At 42.1% G+C, this 22,044-nt stretch overlaps 1 protein-coding gene across 1 annotated transcript in view; it reads right to left on the reverse strand.

The window, feature by feature from the left end:
* ube2f (ubiquitin-conjugating enzyme E2F (putative)) overlaps positions 1-21,877 on the reverse strand; it is a 28,522-nt gene extending 6,645 nt beyond the window's left edge. The window contains exons 1-5 of the mRNA XM_060898474.1: positions 21,658-21,877; positions 17,076-17,208; positions 8,381-8,410; positions 5,146-5,211; positions 4,861-4,928 (exon numbers count right to left, since the gene is read on the reverse strand). Of these exons, the coding sequence (XP_060754457.1) occupies positions 4,861-4,928; positions 5,146-5,211; positions 8,381-8,410; positions 17,076-17,193 (282 nt within the window). The 5' untranslated portion in view covers positions 17,194-17,208; positions 21,658-21,877. The remainder of the gene's footprint in view (positions 1-4,860; positions 4,929-5,145; positions 5,212-8,380; positions 8,411-17,075; positions 17,209-21,657) is intronic.
* Positions 21,878-22,044: the final 167 nt, after the last annotated feature.

Below are 22,044 nucleotides of genomic sequence, written 5' to 3' on the forward strand. Positions count from 1 at the left end.
ACCAAAGAGCTGTCAAAGGACACCAGAAACAAAACTGTAGACCTGCACCAGGCTGGGAAGACTGAATCTGCAATAGGTAAGCAGCTTGGTGTGAAGAAATCAACTGTGGGAGCAATTATTAGAAAATGGAAGACATACAAGACCACTGATAATCTCCCTCGATCTGGGGCTCCACGCAAGATCTCACCCCGTGGGGTCAAAATGATCACAAGAACGGTGAGCAAAAATTCCAGAACCACACGGGGGAACCTAGTGAATGACCTGCAGAGAGCTGGGACCAAAGTAACAAAGGCTACCATCAGTAACACACTACGCCGCCAGGGACTCAAATCCTGCAGTGCCAGACGTGTCCCCCTGCTTAAGCCAGTACATGTCCAGGCCCGTCTGAAGTTTGCTAGAGAGCATTTGGATGATCCAGAAGATGACTGTGAGAATGTCATATGGTCAGATGAAACCAAAATAGAACTTTTTGGTAAAAACTCAACTTGTCGTGTTTGGAGGAGAAAGAATGCTGAGTTGCATCCAAAGAACACCATACCTACTGTGAAGCATGGGGGTGGAAACATCATGCTTTGGGGCTGTTTTTCTGCAAAGGGGCCAGGACGACTGATCCGTGTAAAGGAAAGAATGAATGGGGCCATGTATCGTGAGATTTTGAGTGAAAACCTCCTTCCATCAGCAAGGGCATTGAAGATGAAACGTGGCTGGGTCTTTCAGCATGACAATGATCCCAAACACACTGCCCAGGCAACGAAGGAGTGGCTTCGTAAGAAGCATTTCAAGGTCCTGGAGTGGCCTAGCCAGTCTCCAGATCTCAACCCCATAGAAAATCTTTGGAGGGAGTTGAAAGTCCGTGTTGCCCAGCGACAGCCCCAAAACATCACTGCTCTAGAGGAGATCTGCATGGAGGAATGGGCCAAAATACCAGCAACAGTGTGTGAAAACCTTGTGAAGACTTACAGAAAACATTTGACCTCTGTCATTGCCAACAAAGGGTATATAACAAAGTATTGAGATGAACTTTTGTTATTGACCAAATCAGGGTTTCTGCAGGCTTGAACAAGTTCAATTTAAGACTTTTTAAGACCATAACAGGTTAAATTTAAGACTTATGCCACACAAAAAAAATAAAGAAAATTGGGAGAGCCTGAATTACTTTCGAAATAAAATTTATCATCATTCACCAATGAACTCATTACATCCCTAGGGTGCGCTCTTGCATTAATGAGGAACTAAGCTGCAGTGGAGCCAAAGACATCCCGCAAATCACTTGAGGATGAGGCATTCGATTCCGTGCGGTTTGCGTGTTGTAACGTTACAGTTTGCACGGAGTTAGCTGATACGCTGTCTCGAGATGTGCTTGGACCTAACAACGGTGAACAAAATTGAGTGATGGCATGCGAATGTTGCAGACTTTTATGGGCTGCCTGGTGCTTCTCCGCTTTTGCGTGTGATTCCGGTGCCTTTACACCCAGGGTGCTGAGTTTGAGGGTTCTTTTGCACAATGTGCAGTACGCCTCAAACGGATTGTTTGGTACACGTTTTAACCAGTCTACGAAATCATTGCGTTCAAGCCAGCAGTCGTTAAACTTGCATTTGCCCATTTTGCTACGAACCGTGACAATAGGGCTCTGCGATATGGGAAAAAAATGAATATTCCGATACATTTTCTCCATTTCACGATATACATCTCGATATATTTAAATCTCCTCTAAAGGACCCCATGAAATCTAACTTTTACTCTTTTCACTACAATCCCTGCAGATTAAATAACATTCTTGGTTAACTTTACAGGTGGTTTTCAACAACACATTTTAAATTTTCATGTTAGTGATTAATCACAATTGAATTGAAATAAGACTTTTTATACAAAGATGTGTCACAAACTGCAAAAACAATCTTGAAAATTGCAACAAAGGGGCCGTACAATACAGAGCTGCTCAGAGCTCAGATCAATGAAGTGCAAGCTCAACACTGAGAGAGACATTTAGCCTAAATAAGAAAAGTGCTCATTCATTAAATTATTTTAAAAAATAGATCTCCAAGCTATTAACCTGACTACTGAGAACCACTGGAACATTCACAATAGAGAGAGAGATCTGCAAAACATAATTTCTCTCTTTGCACACTTTTGAACTGAATGTTTTCTGGCTCTGCCTCTCAGATGTGTATAATTCCGGTATTGACTTCTCTGTAAAATGTCTACGACCAGGCAACTCATGTTTGGGATCGAGTGTGTTTAGTAATTTTTGGAAGCCTGGTTTTTCCACTATACTAACTGGGATCATGTCTTCGGCAATGAAGTTAGTGACTGCATCCGTTATAGCTCTCCATCTCTGCCTCGTTTTCTCATATGGGAGGGCTTTGGAGAACGAGGCCGCTATGGTCATTTGTTTAGCTCATGGGGGGTTTTAGCTCGTGGGCAAGTAGTTTGGAGTTTAAGAGACTCTTCATACTGTACCGGGTGAGTTTTCAGGTGATGGAACATATTTGTCGTGCTGACAGGTTTTTTTGCACACTTTACAAACTGGCATTTGCTGTTCCATGTCCTCCTCGCGATATCCAAAAAAATTGCCAGATGACTGACCCCTTACTAGTTCTTTTAGGAACCAATTCGTATGCTTCCATTTTTAATTTGTCGCTGAAATTGACAGAGCTTACACGGTAGCCTACGCAACACCAGCGATTGCACGAACTGAGTCAGCGCTGTAAACCGGAACCAGGAAATCTTCCCGCCGGCAGTGTTGCCAGATACTGCTGACGTTTTCCAGCCCAAAATATGTTCAAAACCCGCCAAAACGCACTTAAAACCACCCAATCTGGCAACACAACCGAAACTAGAAAATCCTCCCGGAAGTTCCTTTCAGCACCGAGATGCCAACCAATCCCGGGTGACATCTAGGTGCTGAAAGGAACTTCCGGGAAGATTTTCTACGTGCAGAATAATTCTGCATGTAACCTTGGTCTTTAATTACCCAAATGAGATTTTAGACCAACAGTGCAAAATATCTCTGTATTTTAGACTTTTTTAGGCCTAAAATTGAAAATGTGTAATTTTAGACTTTTTTTAGACTCTGCGGACACCCTGCCAAATACTTATTTTCCACAATAATTTGCAAATAAATTCTTTAAAAATCAGACAGACAATGTGATTTTCTGGATTTTTCTCATTTTGTCTCTCATAGTTGAGGTTTACCTATGATGAAAATTACAGGCCTCTCATCTTAAGTGGGAGAACTTGCACAATTGGTGACTGACTAAATACTTTTTTGCCCCACTGTATATTATTCTACTCTTAGCTCTTACAGTTTTTGAAACTGAAACCTCCGAACCGAGGCTGACATACACACGCTGTCGCCATGACCCAAACTCTTATTTTCTGGAAATGGCCTGGCGCTACAACTCCATGGTCTCAATATTCTTTTCGACAACTTCCTGTAGCAACTCAGAAGCGCGTCACATCTACAGCACACATGGGACCACTGGTCGAAGAAGGCAAGGAAAGGGGGACAACCTGGAGTATATTTTAAAATAGAAACGCACTTTCCCTTGGTAATAAGCATAAACAGGTCTGAAAGCAATTTCTTTAGTCTAGTCCATTTATTTCGAACGGCGAACTGAACTGTATACACTCGCCAGCCATTTTAAGGGTGTTTTCACACTTGGTCCCTTTCAGCCATCTAACCGAACTCAGATCGATGACTCAGCATTTTTTGCGCACATGTGAACACTCCAACCGTACCCAGACCCCTTTAAAGCGAACCGAACGGAGACTACCTCAGGAGGTGGTCTCAGTACGGTTCGCTAAAAAAATCAACGGTATGGCCTAATCTGCACATTGTGAACAAAAAGCGCACCGGGTTCACTTTGCCTTTTTCACTGTAGTTTAACCTTCTTCGTTTGCCGTAGTTGGTCACGTGATTGTAGCAGGGAAACTCAACTTCCTTTTGGAACTTACCACAGCCGCTTTACAGTTCTCTGAACTTACTGACTGATGAGTCGGCCACAAGAATATAACTATATTATAAAAATATAATAATATATATATAATACATTTATTTTCCTTAATCTGCACTATTTTGATCAAAGAATACAGCAGGGCAAGCATAGCAGCAGACATTTTGATTCAAGAGAAAATTACCCAGAATTCCGTGCACTGGGGGTCTGAGGGCTCTAGAGGACCTGGTGTGAACAGAAAGAGGACTGAGGCCCCATCAAAGCTTAACTGGACCAGAAAGAGAACCCAGTCCTCTTTGTAATAAATTCACAGTGTGAACACAAAAAGAACTGAGTTCTTTTTCTGTTGGTCCACTTTTTGGTTCACTTAAAGAGGACTGAGTCTGGTTCCTTTAAAGGGGACCAGGTGTGAAAACACCCTATTAGGAACACCTGTATGCGTATGTGCAGTGCGCTATTGTTACACTCATTCTTACAAACCAATGACGTAGTGGCTACAGCCTCTATGAGGCAGTAGCCACAAAAATACATCAAAGCTTGAAATTTGGGTTACGTCACGTTACAGGTGTATCAAAAGATCCCACAACATGTAATGCAACTCTAAATGGATAAAAAGTACACAATGTTGTTCTTAAATATATAATCTATTGAAATCGTTGGATGTCATGTCAAAATATTCAACTTCAACCAATTTCTATCTGCCATTTATTGATTCGTGACTTAACATTTATTAAATTGACGTTAATATTTATGAACGAGAAGAAATTATCTGCATAACTGCTTATGGCAACAATAAATCTCTTTCCATCACATCATATATTTTATCCGGGGGGGGGGGGGGGGGGGGACACCACATCACACCACACTTGTGAAAGTTAAAAAGTTCCATCTACATGCACTTACCACCATGTTATATGCTTCGGGAACATCTATTTCAAACTGAAACTTTCCACCCTGATAATATCCTTCATCTGTGGAAAATTAATCAAGAAACACTTATTTTTCAATACTGAAACACAATTCAAAAAGCATAATACAGCTCAAACTCAATGACCTCCGTTCACTGGGTCATTTCAGCGATTCTGAACCTGGTTATTTCTGTACAAGTCCGACAGGACAAAAGCAAACAATGCTGAACAAATCCAAAAGATTTTAATTGGCATCAACCAAAAAATGAGTCATGTTTACCTGGCAAAATGGTGAGCTGAAAGTGATGGAGCTTGTTCACATCAGGAAACAGGACCTTACAGGTATCTACGGCAAGAATAAGACATTATTTTAGCATTGTATGAAGTAGGGCTGTATGTTCTAGCGTGCAACACAAACAAACAAAGCCAGCCAGCCCGCCCGCCCATGAAAATGTATTTTCTGGTGCAGCACTTAAATGCAAATTCCACTACGGGAATCAGAGACCTGCTTTCGAAAGGGGTGAAATCTGAGAAAATTGCTTTTCTACATTCTTTTCATAAATCCCCAAAAGCTAAGAACTGTCTTCAAACCACACAATTAGACCTTTGCCCCACTGCAGTGGTATATAACAAGTTGTGTCAAACTACCGACACTGAAGGGAAGACACAGTGGGAAGGTCCAAAAACTAAAGGGAGTAAAAGAGGAGGAGGAAAAAAAAAAAAGATAAAAGAGTGGGAAAGAAAGAGTCCCAGTGTGAGATTGGCACATAACCAGTTGGAACTGAGGGTGAGACCTGAGAGGTATCATCTGTGCTACCTTTATAAATTCTTTGTACCTGATCAGATACCCAGCCACATGCTGGTCCGTTTGGGCAACACTGTGGTGGTCAGATACATCCATTACCAAGGCAAAACAAAGCCTTCTGCCTTGCACAAAAAGCTCTTCAGGTGGAACCACAAAAGGTAGGCACGTGGAACTCCAGCGTGTGTTACGCATACAGTACATCAGCCGGCTGGAACTGAACTCAAAATTCACCCTCAAATTCTTCTCATGGGTTCTGAGACATTGCCACATACTGCTCCATTCAGACAACAGTGTGGCAATCAGATACATTAAATCACCAGCCGGATGGCTCTCTCCACCTTGCATGAAAGCTCTTCAGGTGGTACTACCTATGGTTATTCACTTCAAGGGATGCCAAAATAGCATAAAGGAAATTATCTCAAGAGAACACACACAGGCAGAAAAGTGGAGTCTGCACCTTGAAGGGGTGTCCCAGACCAGAAAGAAGTCTGGCAAGGTAAATGCCAAGGGTCTCCATGGTGGACCTGAACAGTCTGCTAGATCAGGACAGGCTACCCTACCACAGGCCTCAAAGTAACGTGCATGCAGTTCTGCCTCATCAGCCAATTCTGCCAATAGTGGACAAATTGGCCAGCAAGACCCTGGTTTCTTGGCTTTCTGCTGCTCTGACTTGTGGGGTCCCACCTCAGCATCTTCCTCCCCAAATGGACAGAATGATTTGGTACTCTCAGTCAAGTCACCTACACTTGCAAGTTGGGCCATTCAGAGCAAAGTGCAGGTTGAAAAACTAGAAGGTGAACCACATATGATGTACACCCCTTCATCTAAATCCAGTGCACTGCCAAGTTGCTAAAGCACTAGCCTTCCTTCAGGGTCTCCTAGACTACATGTCGAAAGTCCACATCTACACTAAAAACTTATGTGGTGGCCACTGCAGCACATCATGGCACCATAGATGGTGCCTCACTGGGGGTTTGTAAACCTCTCGCAACCTTTTGCCTTCATCTGCCACTGCAGGGGATCTTACCCTTTGTGCTGGACTCCCATAAGGTTTCTCCTTGCAGGATGTTGAACTGAAATGGGCATCTCTAACTGCTTTTCTTTTAATCAAGACCTCAGAAAATGAATGAAAAACTGCAAGCCCTAGCAATAAGCTCACCTTGCATGCATTGGTGACCAGATGAACCCTGGGTTTTTTTCCAAAGCTTTCTTCCATATCACCCACTTTTATAAACCAATTGGTTGACCTTGCAGTATTCTATCAAAGTAAACTTTCAGTGCTGTACCCAGTATGCACTGTGGTACCATGGTACCAGGCGGGAAACACATGAGGATCTTCTGACTAAACAAAAGCTAGCAATCAATATCATGTCCTACAACCCCATCTGTGGCCTGCCCCTCAACAAGAAGCATCTCTTTCTCATGGGTATTGCACTCCAGGAAGTCTGAGTTGCTTCTATCTGGCCATCACCACACACATTCTCCAGGTTCTACAAGTTTAACACCACACATCTCAGTGGTATGAGTGTGGCAGGCATCTCAGAACACCCTTCCAGTCAGTTCTAAGGTGGGTTCATCCCTCGTGGCACCTCATCCAGGTGGCCATTAGAAGATGTGGACCAGAGAGCTAGTTTCACATGTAACTGCTGTTCCTTGGATAACCACCATCAATTCCAGAGGAACTTGACCAGATGGTTTGATGTAAAGATGGTTGTTTGACATCAGTATTTATCACAAATACTATGATCATTTCAAGACTTTGTTGATTTAATTTATGAGTCAAAAAGTCAGAGTCCCTCCCATGCCAGGATCTGGTCTTCCCAGGCAGTCTCCTGTCCCAGTACTAACCAGCTCTTGAGGCGCATTGGGTGGTGCCGATCTGAGTTTCTATAGCCCTCAGCCTCTCACTTATTGCATAGCTAAGGTTACGGTGGGGCGGGAGGGGGCTGGTCCTCTGGTAACTGCAAGAGTTTGACTCCTTACTCGCATCTGTATTGCAGTGTGCCTTGCCAGATGGCAGCAGGTACCATTTTTATGAATGGTCTTTGGTATGACCCGACTGCAAGTAGAATTCACGATCTCCCGGTTGAGAGGTGGACACAGTAACAATTTATATGAGTAGTAATATGTAATTCTGGTGGCACGGTGGTGGTTAGCACTGTCGCCTCACAGCAAGAAGGTTCTGGGTTCGAGCCCAGCGGTCACCTTTCTGTGTGGAGTTTCCCCAGGGTGCTTCAGTCTCCCCCCACAGTCCAAAGACCTGCGGGTTAGGCTAACTGGTGGCTCTAAATTGTCCATAGGTGTGAATGTGAATGGTTGAGAGGAGAAAACCTCTATAATAACCCAGTAGAAGGCAACGGGAAACCACTACTGTAACATTCCCTGGACACTTTGATGGCTGAAGCCATCAGAGCAGCCACGTCACTGTAGTGATGTGACAAAATGGATGGAATATGCAATTCAGTTTGCTTTGTGACTAATGTGTGTGAAGCACACCTGGGTACTTGAAGTTATTCCAACCCCTTCATTGTGTCATTAGAGTTTAGTCGTATCTTTCTCTGTTCTTCGTTTAATTTTGTTCAGCTGCTGAAAAAAAACTCGCTGTATCTCTGTCGGCTAGACATGCAAATCGTGTTCTGCTTCCAATCGCTTTGGAGAAAAACGCCTGTCAAATGAATAAAAATGAATGTAAATGAATGAGTTTACTCACTAGGAAGAGTTGCCTCAAGGTCTGCAACTTCTGCACACACAAATCAAAGCAGAGAGAATTAATTTCAGTCATGTGCAACAAACAGATTCCTGTTTAAATGAGGGTTTTACAAGCTGCTGGGTAAATAGAGATGATCTTCATAGTCAAAGAACAAGAAGCTTGAATTAAACACCACTTAGCAGAACTGCATTATACATGATGCTTATAAAGATCCTGGGTAATTGAACAATTTTTGGTCTCGCTGAGTGCGTCGGGAGTAACTGGTAATGCTATTCGCCAGTCTGCTCTTCTTTAGCTGTTATAAATAGAACTCCACATGATACACACATTACTGCACTATAACTCAGGGTGACAGCGTTATACGGTTAGGAGTACTACACAAACGATGCACAATGATCATCATACTTCCCTACCTACCTTTACACACATGGGTTACAAAATGTAATCTCTGCCTGTTATTTTGCTAAGCAACCTACACCTACTATTAACAGATTACATTATGTGCTAATAGAATTAAATATATTTAATGTTACTTATATTGTTTTTGTCACCATTTTGTTTTTTAACGCAGGAAGCTACACTATGGCCCTGTCCACACGGCAACGGATTCAGGTGAATCCGATAAAATTGTTTATCATTTCAGCCTGGCGTCCACACGGCACTGGCGTTTTGGGTGCCCCAAAACGAAATCTTTTGAGAACGGGTTCCAGAGTGGAAAGATCTGGCAACGGCGCCGTTGCGAAGCCGTCTGGATGAGTAGAATGGATTTGTTTACGATGACGTCACAACCACGTGCTTCACGCCGGGTAGAAGTGTAACGAACTCTATGCCAGTTGTCAACAAATCCTATAACTTGGTTCATGAAGCACGCTTACAAAATATTTTCACTGTGAATATTTATTGTGTAATGGTGCAAAGAGAGTGTGTCAATCCCGCCAGCAAAAATAGGGAAAAAAAAGGAGCAATCTCACCTCTTCAGATGTTGGTTTAAGTCCTACAATACATTCCTCAAAAAGGGCGTAGAAGAACAAATTAATCCATCAACGTGTAGCATTCAATTTATTCCGGACCATTAAAGACGCCGCCTTCCGCGTAGAATCATACGTCATCCTCGCCGCCATATTGGACAGGTCAAAGCGGAGAATAAAGATGCCTCATTCATGGCCTGCATTTAACTGTACCAACAGGTTTGCCGTCCAAACGAGATCACATGGGATTACCTTTCACAGGTGAGACTGGAAAAATACTTTTCATTGTATTTGGTCATTATAACGTCATTTTACGAACAGATTTTTCTGACTTTGTGGCTAATATGAAGTCTCGCGCATAATAGTTTATGCGCATGCGTCCTTACTACTTCTATTGTTCTGGTGTCTCCGAAGGGCCCGTCTTACAGCACCCCTAGAGGTGTGGCATGTGTATTGCATCGTTTTCAGCAAGCGTTGCGTTGCCATATGGACCTGATATTTTACTGATCCGTTGCCCATGTGGATGCGATACTTTTTTTTAATAACATCTCGTTGCCGTTGTCGTGTGGATGTAGCCTATGCCGAACGTCCCGCTGATCGTACATGATGAAACTAACTAACACTCATGGCTTTACTAACGACTTCATTCCGACGATGGAAGTTTGCTTTGACGCTTAAAAAAAAATGTAGCTATCCAACGTTCAGTGTGTGAGAAAAGCATACTTAACTAGCCAAGTTTTCAATGTCTTTAAGCAGACTGACTGTATTTATCGCTCCTAAACCAACAGGACGCCAAGGTGAGGTTAGAAAGTAAATTTAAAAAAATAAATAAATAAAAAATTCCATATCGTTTCGGGGAAAGTTTGTTACTATTCTTTTGCCAGAATTCAGTCATGGCGACACATCAATTCTGACCAGTCACGTTTGTAACGTGGCACATTCCACTTGCTATGAAGAAAAACAACCAAACGATGAAACATCAGATTTTGACAACTCTACTTCAAACTCAAACATAAATTTACCAAAAACAACATAGAATTCTTTTTTTTTTTGTTTCCATCCTTTCAATTTCTTGGTGGTGTTTTTCTCCTTGTTACTTTCTTCCAACATTCCCTTCATTTTCTCCTTTCATTTCTTACCTTCTGCATCTCTCGTTCCTCATTTTTCCCTTACTTCTCTCTTTCCGTCCATTTCTTACCCATTTCACTGTCTTCCTTTTCCCTTTTCTTTCTGCTTTGTTTTTCTCCTTCATACATTCTTCCCATTTTTCTTTCACTTCCTCTTTTTTCTTTCTTCCCCAATTTCTTTCATTTCATCTTTCCTTTCTTCCTTCCCTCCCTCATTTCTCTCTTCCTTCTCCCCACTTTTTTCTTTCCATCTTTCTTTCTTCCATAATTTCATTTCCTCTTCTTTGTTTCATTCCCTTTCTTTCTCCCAATATTTCTCTTCTTTCCACAGAGCCTAATCTAGGAATTTGAAAATAGGGGACGGATCCCTCACTAGTTGTAGAAACAGGGGACAGAAAATATTAACATGGGTAAGAATATCCCTCATTTGTTCCAGTTAGTGGGGACAGAAAAATAAGTAATACACTGGTAGATATTTTCAAGAGTACATCTATAAACAGAACAGTTTTATTAATAAAACTAAATACATGTAACAAACATTCATATCAGATGTTGATCTATATATCATGGTACTATACATATCCTTTAATACAGTGATATGAAAACGATATCAGCAAACACTTATCCACAGTTTATAGTATTGCACAAACATTATGATCAGATCTGAACTTTAACCCTTGTAATGTGTTAGAAAGCTGTTCACATCTGTAGTGTTAGCGGGTCAAATTTGACCCGTGATTTAAATCAGTCTGAAAACGCTTAAAAATCACTAGTTTTCTTCCAATATTGTTTTTCACCTCATTGCTAACTTAGTATGTATTCATATCCATGGAACCATTGTTGGAATTTTTTTTTAGTTGGCTCCACAGACCTTGTATCTTAAAATATACCACTCGTTTTTTAATTACAAAAACTGTTTAAATTCACTTATTATATTTCTTTTACTCATAGAATGAGTAATTATAAACTGTAAATGTCTTATAAACTGATATTAGAGTACACCTACCAAAAAAAAACTTTTTTTTTTTTTTAAATTTAAAATGGGCGGCACGGTGGTGTAGTGGTTAGCGCTGTCGCCTCACAGCAAGAAGGTCCTGGGTTCGAGCCCCGTGGCCGGCGAGGGCCTTTCTGTGTGGAGTTTGCATGTTCTCCCCGTGTCCGCGTGGGTTTCCTCCGGGTGCTCCGGTTTCCCCCACAGTCCAAAGACATGCAGGTTAGGTTAACTGGTGACTCTAAATTGACCGTAGGTGTGAATGTGAGTGTGAATGGTTGTCTGTGTCTATGTGTCAGCCCTGTGATGACCTGGCGACTTGTCCAGGGTGTACCCCGCCTTTCGCCCGTAGTCAGCTGGGATAGGCTCCAGCTTGCCTGCAACCCTGTAGAAGGATAAAGCGGCTAGAGATAATGAGATGAGATGAGATGAATTTAAAATGATTAACAATGGTGGCATTTGTGGCGTTACGGGTCAAAACTGACCCGTATAGATAAATGGTAGGATAAAGACAACAAGTCAATTCCTTTCCATAAAACCAACTTTTATTTAACCATACCAATTAAACCATAAAATGAACAATGATTAACAACACTGTGTGTGTGTGTGTGTGTGTGTGTGTGTCTGCATGAAACTGAACTGGGCAGGTGAATGAGCCATAAACTAAACACTGGAAACATTTTTGTCCAAACCAATATTACCATGCCCAAACATCCCTGATGGGAGCAAGCTTGTCATTCACACGACGAGCAACTCTTGTCTCCCTGTTGTCAAAGCGGAGCACTCTTGATAATACATGAAAGGCTTGAAGTGACATTGTGGCACGAAAAATAGGGCGGCCTGACTCGCTATCCCATAAGCTGGCAGTAGCTTCATTACAGGATCTGTTCACCCCCGCAAGAAGCAACAGTCCCATGTAGGCATCTAGCTGTGTTTTGCCCAACTCCATCCAGCTATCACCAAACACTCTTCTCCCTTCCATGTTGGTCATCTCGAGTAGGATAATCTGAAGAGGTCGTGGAAAGAACAGTTCAAACGTTGACTTGATGTCTTGGGCGTGTGACACGGCGTATCTGGTAGGACCTGGAGTCATTCTGAGGGTGTTCTCCCTTGGTGCCCTGCATTGGGTTTGAAGAGGGCTTGATGACCATGAAATGTCACCTCTTCTTGACTTGAACACCTTTCTTTCAGCATCTGTGACATCTGGGTCCTCCTCCTCAGATGTTTGGTCTTGTTCAGGGTCAAGCTGAACCTCATCCTCAGGCTACGTTTACACTAGACCGTATCTGTCTCGTTTTCTTCGCGGATGCACTGTCCGTTTACATTAAACCCCCTGGAAACGCCGGGAAACGGGAATCCGCCAGCGTCCACGTATTCAATCCAGATCGTGTCAGCTCCGGTGCTGTGTAAACATTCAGAATACGCGAATACGCTGTGCTGAGCTCTAGCTGGCGTCTCATTGGACAACGTCACTGTGACATCCACCTTCCTGATTCGCTGGCGTTGGTCATGTGACGCGACTGCTGAAAAACGGCGCGGACTTCCGCCTTGCATCACCTTTCATTAAAGAGTATAAAAGTATGAAAATACTGCAAATACTGATGCAAATACTGCCCATTGTGTAGTTATGATTGTCTTTAGGCTTGCCATCCTTCCACTTGCAAGTAGTAAGTGATATGCGCTGGGATCTCACACAGCGGCTCAGTCCCGAATCATGGCTTGTTCACTTCACTCGCGCGCTGTGTGAGCTGCGCAGGGCCGGAGTGCGCACCCTCCAGAGGGCACTCGCTGTTCAGGGCGGAGTGATTTGGAGCGCAGGATGCCTGCGGAGCCGAGCGTATCCGTGTATTAGGCTTGCCATCCTTCTACTTGCAAGTGGTGAGCCTTGCGCATGCCCTAAATGCACTGGGATCATGTTACGCGCCGTCTGAAATGCACTGGGATCATGTTACGCGCCGTCTGAAATGCACTGGGATCATGTTACGCGCCGTCTGAAGTCATGTGATTAGCGTATCCGCGTATTGGCGTTGCTGTGTGCACGGCTAACGGTTTTAGTGTAAACGCGAATCGTTTTAAGAACGTTAATCTGATGATCCGCTGATTCGACGTAATGTAAACGTAGCCTCAGACACATCCCCTTCAGCTTCACTTTCCCCTCTGTCTTCAGGATCGCCGTCATGACCAAAGATGTGATCCAGCGCCTCATGAACAGTATACCTCTTGCTCATGTTGACTGATGCTCCTACAGAATTCAACTGATAATATCCCATCCTACAGAGGGTATCAATATGCTGCGAGAAAGTTTGAGTTCACGTGGGGGGTGGTGACATAGGGGGCCGGTGTGTGCGCGCGCCTGCATGCGTGTTCCTGTGTCTCTCTGTCTCTGTGTGTGTGCGTGCGTGCGTACGTGCGCACATCTGCATGCATGTGTGTGTTTCTGTCTTTGTGTGTGTGTTTGTGTGATGTGGGCCATAACTGGGCATATTGGGCCATAATTGATCCCCAGAGCAACCCATAGCTTTTAAGTGATGCATAGAACAGCCAGTCTTCTCTGCCAGGTCATTTTTGACCTGTAACACCACAAATGTAACTTTATTTTGAAACCTTCAGAATTTACTAAAATGGTGAAAATCAATTTTGCTGCATTTAATCAGATGTGTCTGAGGATTAGATGAAGCCTCATTCCAGTACAAAAATCCAAATGGTACTTTTTACAAACTTGAACTTGAAAACGGGTCAATTTTGACCCGAGCACAATATAAGGGTTAAAAATGTAAAGATTTTAGATCAAAAACTATATGAAGAATTACATACTGCAAAACCTTACAAATATGACTAGTTTTGTGTTATATGACGAGGTTACTGTTTTACTATAAATCATGTGACTATCCTATTTTTACCAATTTGACCACCAGTAGTATAATATTGTATATCAAATATGACTAGGTTAATATTGCATCATTTGATATAGTTAAGTCTAAATCCATGTAGTCTTGCCACTATTAATTAATAATAAGATGAAAAATCTGACTTTCTGAATAAAATAAAATCACTATCAAATATTTAAAAATGCCATCATATTTATTTTGCTCAGACCACCTTTCATGAAAGTGAAAAACATTAAAGTGCTGATGACACGTTTTTGACATCTTTGGCGATGTTTTATAACATAAAAAGTAATTCCCGATGATCCATATATTAATTCACGAAGGCGCCTATTTTACAAGTTATGATAAAAAACGCAGCTATTTGGGCAAATTTGACGGGGCTGCAGCACCCAGGAGACGAAAGAGGAGGAGGAGCTATATGACATATCATTATTAGTATTATTATACATTATTATACATTATTATACATACATACACATACATACATACATATATATTATTATGCCTTCGCGTTGTGTTGCCGGCTTTTGCTCCAAAACCCACAAGGATGGGGTAAGTTTATTCAAGTTTCCCAGAGATCCCGAGCTGCATGCGAAGTGGGTGAAGCAAGTCAGGCGCACTCGTGACAAGTGGGAGCCCTCACCAACATCCGTCCTGTGCTCTGAACACTTCGATTTGGATTGTTTTGACACCCTTCCCAGCTTAAAGGAATCTCTTGGGTGTGCAGTTCAGCACAAACGTGTTACTACCATCAGCAGTGCCTACACAGTGTTGCCAGATTGGGAGGTTTCCTGCCCAGTTGGGCGGTTTCAAGTGCATTTTGGTGGGTTTTGAACATATTTTGGGCTGGAAAACGTCAGCAGCATACTAACTGGGCGGGAAACCTCCCAATCTGGCAACACTGCCAGTATTCCGGAGGGGGTCTACTAGTAGCTATGCCGGATCCAAAGACAGTCCTCCTGTCAGAACATGTGTTGTGAAATGACATAAGATAAAGGTACGTAGAGCTATAGATTCTACATGATAATCATAAATGTAATCATAAAGTCGGCGTGATATCAGTCATGTATTTGCTTGTGAAAGCTTGCGGCTTTCATGTAACTGCCGCCTAGCAACGAGAGGCAAAGGGTAAAGAGGGCAAGCTATCATAGATTCTATTCGGAAGAGATCAACACAATTCTAGACTCCCAGAAGAGGAAGAGCTAGCAGTAGAGAGTTCACCGGCGTTTTCATGCGCCATTTCCATTGAGTAGAACCAGAGTAGAACAGCCAGTGAACCGCAGCGTGTTCTTCCACTGACGTCACAACATGGCCGCGAGCCACGGACCCAGTTTTCTTGCGCTGTGCAATTAAAAGTTGGATATTCGCGTAACAACAGCTTCTTTTCACGTAATTATAACAGAAATCTAACATGTTTGCCATGTTGTATAGTTTATTTAAGAAATTGCATAGAGTCATGTTCGTGTCATCAGCACTTTAAACAATCTACCTATGTTTAAACTAGATTTTGACATAAATGACTGGAGATGATCTCAAAATTCAGACTTCCTAAAAAGTATATAATCTCCATCATTTACAGTCTTACAGTACCTACAATTACACAAGAACAGATTAAATATATTTCATAATATTTTTAAATAAAACTTACATAATACCAAAACATTATCAAACTAATTGTATATTGGCATTAGGAAAATATCAAATTCAAACTTCAAAAACCATCATCAATCAGAATCAAATGACTTAGTATGTCTTCACACTGTCATATAATTACTCTAAGATCATATTTGTACATAAACATATCAACTAAGCACCTTTACTATTTGAATATGATTAATAACATAATACTCACTACTGTGTCTTCGCTTTGTTTCCTTTTTTCGTCCAAAGGTCTTTCAACACGACCATGCGTTTTGACATTATGCTTGGATGAGACAGAACGATATGCCATGTGCTTTTGGGTATTTTTAAAACACTTCACACGATTGGTTGAGATACACTGTCTTCCGGTTCAGTGACCAATGATATAATAGTTCACAAAACTGTTTTACCCGCTAAATAAACCATTCGGAATACTTCGGTCCTTTCCGATATTTTCCGATTGGTGTGTAAACAACGCTGTATTTACCGCAGTGCTTGCTAGCGGGTGCTGACAAATTGATACGCACAAGATTCAGTAAAACGCGACTACACGCTCTCTACTTATAAATGCGCGACAAAATGAATAGATAGGCGATATCACTCTCACGCCCAAAAAGTGGATGTGCGACAGACAGATAAACGCGTATTACGTCCCCTAGATTAGGCTCTGTTTCCATTCATTCCCCTTTTCTCTTTCTTTGCTTCTTTCCTTCCATCCCAAAATTCTTTCATCTTCCCTTCAAAGTTTCCTCATTTCTCTGTTCCTTCCTTTCCCCCCTTCTTTCATTTCCAGCTCCTAAACCGGAGTGATCTTCCTAACCAAGGCTGGAAAGCAAATAAAAAATACTTTAACGTAATTTTTTTTTTTTTTTTAAGAGTCAACCAACTCTTTTTGGGATTGACTCACTGATTCCAGACACTGAATACTGAGAGCCAACCTATGAGAACTTTGGAGTTGATTTCCAAAAACGGAAAACGATTCACCTCACACACAAAGTGAATTTAACATCCAAGTGTTTCGGTTCGAGAGACAGAGCCAGGACTTGATTTAGAATTTGATGGGAACCAATCAGACGGTACCTTTAATAAGAAGCCGGTCTCGTATGGACACTCTGTGTGGGGCATCGCTGGAACCCGAAGCTGCTCCACTCGCTCTCACACCCTCCTCCTTCTTCAGCTTACTCGCCAGCGTCAGCATCGCTGACCCACACACCTTCACAAAGAGGATTTACACAAGCTGTGACCACAGGATTTGAGAAAACGATTCACACACAAATATCAAAGTAAATTTAACACGTTAACTACATGATTATTGAATTCATTCAGCTCGTTCCTGTCCAGGTTCATTTGCTATTTCCACCCACGTGCAATGAACCGGTGCTACAGGTGCTCTAGCCCCTGCCCCTTTTCTGTTTGCTGTCCAAAGTGCCCTTTTCATAGGGACCGTTTTGTTGTTTTGGTTTTTTAATATTTGTAAAAGATAAGTTAGCTCCAACATCAATAATATATGAAATTATAGATTTATAAAATAACGTTTTTCTATGTAAATGCGGGCATCAATCCGTGACGTCATGCATTCAGTGAGCCTCCGTGCAGAAAGCGCATGCAGGCGGTTGACAGTGGGAGACAGTGCGAGGAACGGCATGGCAGTGGCGGCTGCTGGTTTTTAAAACAGGGGAAGCCCATTTTACGCATTCATCGTAAAACCTGTAGGCCGGATATCAAAGCATAGAAAGGTGTGCCCCATTAGCATAGTGAACTAGACAACCCCACCTAGTGGCAGAAAGTATTTTTGCTTGTACATTTCATGTTATAGTCTGGCTTGCCAGGCTAGTGCCTCATATCCTTAATCAAAAATATCAAACATCCAAAAATCACTGGCTATTCAACGAAGAGCCTTGAACATCATACCCTGATATGCAACACAGAGTCTTTAACACAACACCCAGCTGTGCAACACATCCTTGAACATCTTCTGCAACACAGTCTGGAAATTCATAACCAGGTAGGCTATGCAACACACAGAACCTTGAATATCATACCCAGGTATAACCTATAACACAGAGCCCACCATTCTCTTAACATTACTGAACAATATACACACTTCACATTTATGAACACTATTTATACACAAATTCTGCCCTCCGCTCCTTTTCCAGAAAATGGTCTGTGACCCTGTCATACCAGCTGGTTGTGCTTTCCAGAGACTTCACCAATTTCTGTTAGCAGCTAGCACTGCAGATCCCAATAAGGCTCAAGCTAGCCTACAACCAGATTGAACTACAAATGAAATAAACGAGTGAATTCACGAATGATCAAACTGATAGAATGGATGAAAGTTAACGGAGCACAACGAGCAATATTTACATTTATTTACAGAGTAATGTACAGAGACATCAATGAGAAGAAACGTTTATATGAAAAGAAATTCGGACAGCACTTTGGCACACGACTACACTTTCTCGACATCCGCTAGGGACTGACTGATCATGCTTCCGTGTTCCTCGCCGACGCCGAAGTACAGAGCCCGCCCTCCTCATGTCTTTCAAACACTACCTCCAATAATCCTTCATCAGCCCGGCTTCTTGTCTCTCCCACTGTCTTGTTTAGTCCCAGAGAAGCCCGGCTTCCCTGGAAGTGACGATTTTGTTGATTTTAACCAATAACAACTAGCCGAAATTGGCTGTTCAGAGCCCTCTCATAGACTGCAACGGATACCCGGCTGCCAGTGCATAGAGCCCATTGAAATAAGAAAGGTTACAGCCAGTGTTGCCAGATTGGGCGGTTTTAAGTGCATTTTGGCGGGTTTTGAACATATTTTGGCTGGAAAACGTCAGCAGTATCTGGCAACGCTGGTTACAGCCTGGCAGCAAAGGTGATTCTCGTAGCGAACTGCAAGTTCGTCAGACATCACTCAAATAAGTTACAGGATAGCTATGAACGTAAATACAATCTTGGGCATATATTATATGTTATGCAAGTTATTGTTTTAATGAGAATTCAACATCGTAGATGCCGCAGTTTGGGGAGAGAATTTTAGGGGAAGCTCGGCTTCCCTTGTTGTCTCTGAGAAATCGCCCCTGCGGCATGGTAAGGTCACACCGAAAGTCTCCTTTCATTTCTTATCTGAACATGCAATATTGCGCAGCTTAGAACACAACAGTAAATGCGTAGGGTTGTTTATCATTTAATGAAGCCGCCTGGGCTATATTTAAACCGTTTGCTCCATCCATTTCATTAACGTGGCAGATTCGGAAACTTTAGTTCGAACGACGGCGTTAATAACATATTCTAGCAGCTTCGAAAACTTAAGGCTGAATGACGACGTCCACAACATATTCTAGGCTGTCAGACCTTCTTCTGCTGGCAATTGAGAAAGATATCCATATTGAATACAGTGTTGTCATAGACATTTTCAAGAACATGGCAAACCGAAGACGGCTGCTTTGAAGAATACTGCAGCATTTAGATGGATCTCTCTCACTCACTCACACACACACACACACACACAATGTTCAGTTGCAATTGAAATTTAGTTTTGAATAAAGTTAACTTGTGTGAAAAATTTGTTCCAAGTGCCCTTTTTTGAATGTTGAGCCTCTGCCCCTCCAAAGGTCTTTGCACGGCCCTGGCTATTTCTTTTACTTTTTTCTTCCTTTGTTCATCCTCTTTCTTACTTTCCCACACGTCTCCATTTCTCATACTTGAGTTTGCTTGTTTTCTCTCTCTCTCTTGGTCTTTATTTCTATTTCTGAGCAATTCCAGCGTTATGGACGTGACACTTGAACTCAAAATGGCAACAAATGACCCAGTGCATGTTTTATCGTCTCCCAATATTTAAACAGGTGTTGCATATTTTAAGGCTGTACCATACTGGAGAAGTGATAGAACAAGAACAATTCCCATAGTACATCTAGGGCATGCCGGAAAACGCCAATAAAAGATGCGTTATGGACGTGACAGAAAAAGTATCACTTTTCTTGGGTGACTGTACATTTTTATCAAACTCTGTGAAATCGTAAACCTCATGTTGAAATGGAGATATCCATTTGATAAAGGGGTCCAAGGTGAATATTAAAAAATCTTTGTTTAAAATATTTTGTATTTCATGCAGAGTTTCGGAAGGAAAAGTCAGCGTTATGGATGTGACGAAATTCCGTTACGGATGTGACGCGTCTGAAATAGACATGGCGTATGTTTAGAAAATCAGCAATTTAACCACCATAACCCTTTGAAAAACTCTAAATATCAGCTAAAACTATCAAAGTTCTTAAATAATATTTAGGATGGCTATTGTTTTGCTGTTTTGTGGATTTTTGCATACATTTCTGTGGCTTGTGGCAATAATATAGAATTGTACATGATCAAAGTTGATTTTAGCTCGGGGTTTACATTATAAGAAAGAAAGACTGACAGTGGGCGGCACGGTGGTGTCGTGGTTAGCGCTGTCGCCTCACAGCAAGAAGGTCTGGGTTCGAGCCCCGTGGCCGGCGAGGGCCTTTCTGTGCGGAGTTTGCATGTTCTCCCCGTGTCCGCGTGGGTTTCCTCCGGGTGCTCCGGTTTCCCCCACAGTCCAAAGACATGCAGGTTAGGTTAACTGGTGACTCTAAATTGAGCGTAGGTGTGAATGTGAGTGTGAATGGTTGTCTGTGTCTATGTGTCAGCCCTGTGATGACCTGGCGACTTGTCCAGGGTGTACCCCGCCTTTCGCCCGTAGTCAGCTGGGATAGGCTCCAGCTTGCCTGCAACCCTGTAGAAGGATAAAGCGGCTAGAGATAATGAGATGAGATGAAGACTGACGGTGACATATTAGGTTGGTTACAAATTGGTTCAACTTATTCACATCTGTAAAATACAGGCCTAGGTGAGATCTCTGGGAGTGGTTTTGATGTATTACATGCTGCTTTATTTTTGCATGGTGAGGTTGACATTTACATGGAATTGCCCTTCTCTCTTTATTCACTTTTCTCTCTTTCCATCCTGTGTTCTTTCCATCTTTTTCCCCACATTTCTCTCTCTTTTTTCCATCTTTATTTCCTCATTTTTCTTCCTTCCTCCTCACTGTAGCTCTTTGATTCTTTTTCTCTTCCGTCCTCCTCTTTCTTTATTCCTTCCATCTTTCTCCTCATTTCTATTTCTTTCCTCCAAAACACACTCTTCATCTCTTTCTTCTTTCCTTGCTTACTTCTCTGTCTTACTTCCATAACTCTTTCTCTCTTTGAAATATTTTTCTCTCTCTTCCTTTCCTCAGTCATTCATTCTTTGTTCCCTTTTTATTTCTTCAGAACAACAACAACAAAAAAATCCTGAGAAGTTCCCCTTTGAGAAGTGGATGATGAAGAAACTCGTGTCAACCTGCTCTGCATGAGCACAGCGTTTCTGTAATCTTTATCCTCATCATGACACAAAGTGTTTGGTTTTATTTCTTCTTCTTGATTCAGTGTTAAACAGACATGTTGACAGTTTGACAGGTCGCACCGGTTAGTTTAGCCCGAACAGCTCTATCGGTGAGCACAGCTTTCACAGCAACACCGGCTTTATTTAATTATCTTCCTCAAAATTAAACCATAATACAAACACCAGCAGCATTTCTCAATAAAATGAAGAATAACACGTCATAACAAGAGTGTTCTCGAGCTGTTAGCTCTCAATGCTAACTTACCTTAGCTCCTTTAGCTACCTGCTGCTAGTGTCGGAAACGGACCGGGGACAGCGTCCGTGTTACACCATCACTCGGTCCGCAAAAATAAACCGGCGCGTTTACAAAGTAAACATGGTAACAAAAATGATGACGCTTTTTTAAATGCCTTTATTATACAAAGACATGAGCAAAAACGAAGCTTTAACTTCGGAAAACACTTCCTGCAGATGTTAAAAGCGGAAGCGGTGCAAGAAGTGCGCTATCAATACCGCTCCGACTGGAAACTTATAAACCGAGAGTTAGTTCCGGTTGCTTTCGATCCAACAAAGTACAATTTTTTATGTATTTTCATAATATTCCAAGAATTCGTTTATTCATAAATCAAACAAATAAGCTTTTAAAAGCGCT

The sequence above is a fragment of the Neoarius graeffei genome, chromosome 18 (assembly GCF_027579695.1).
Source record: "Neoarius graeffei isolate fNeoGra1 chromosome 18, fNeoGra1.pri, whole genome shotgun sequence".
NCBI classification, from domain to species: domain Eukaryota; kingdom Metazoa; phylum Chordata; class Actinopteri; order Siluriformes; family Ariidae; genus Neoarius; species Neoarius graeffei.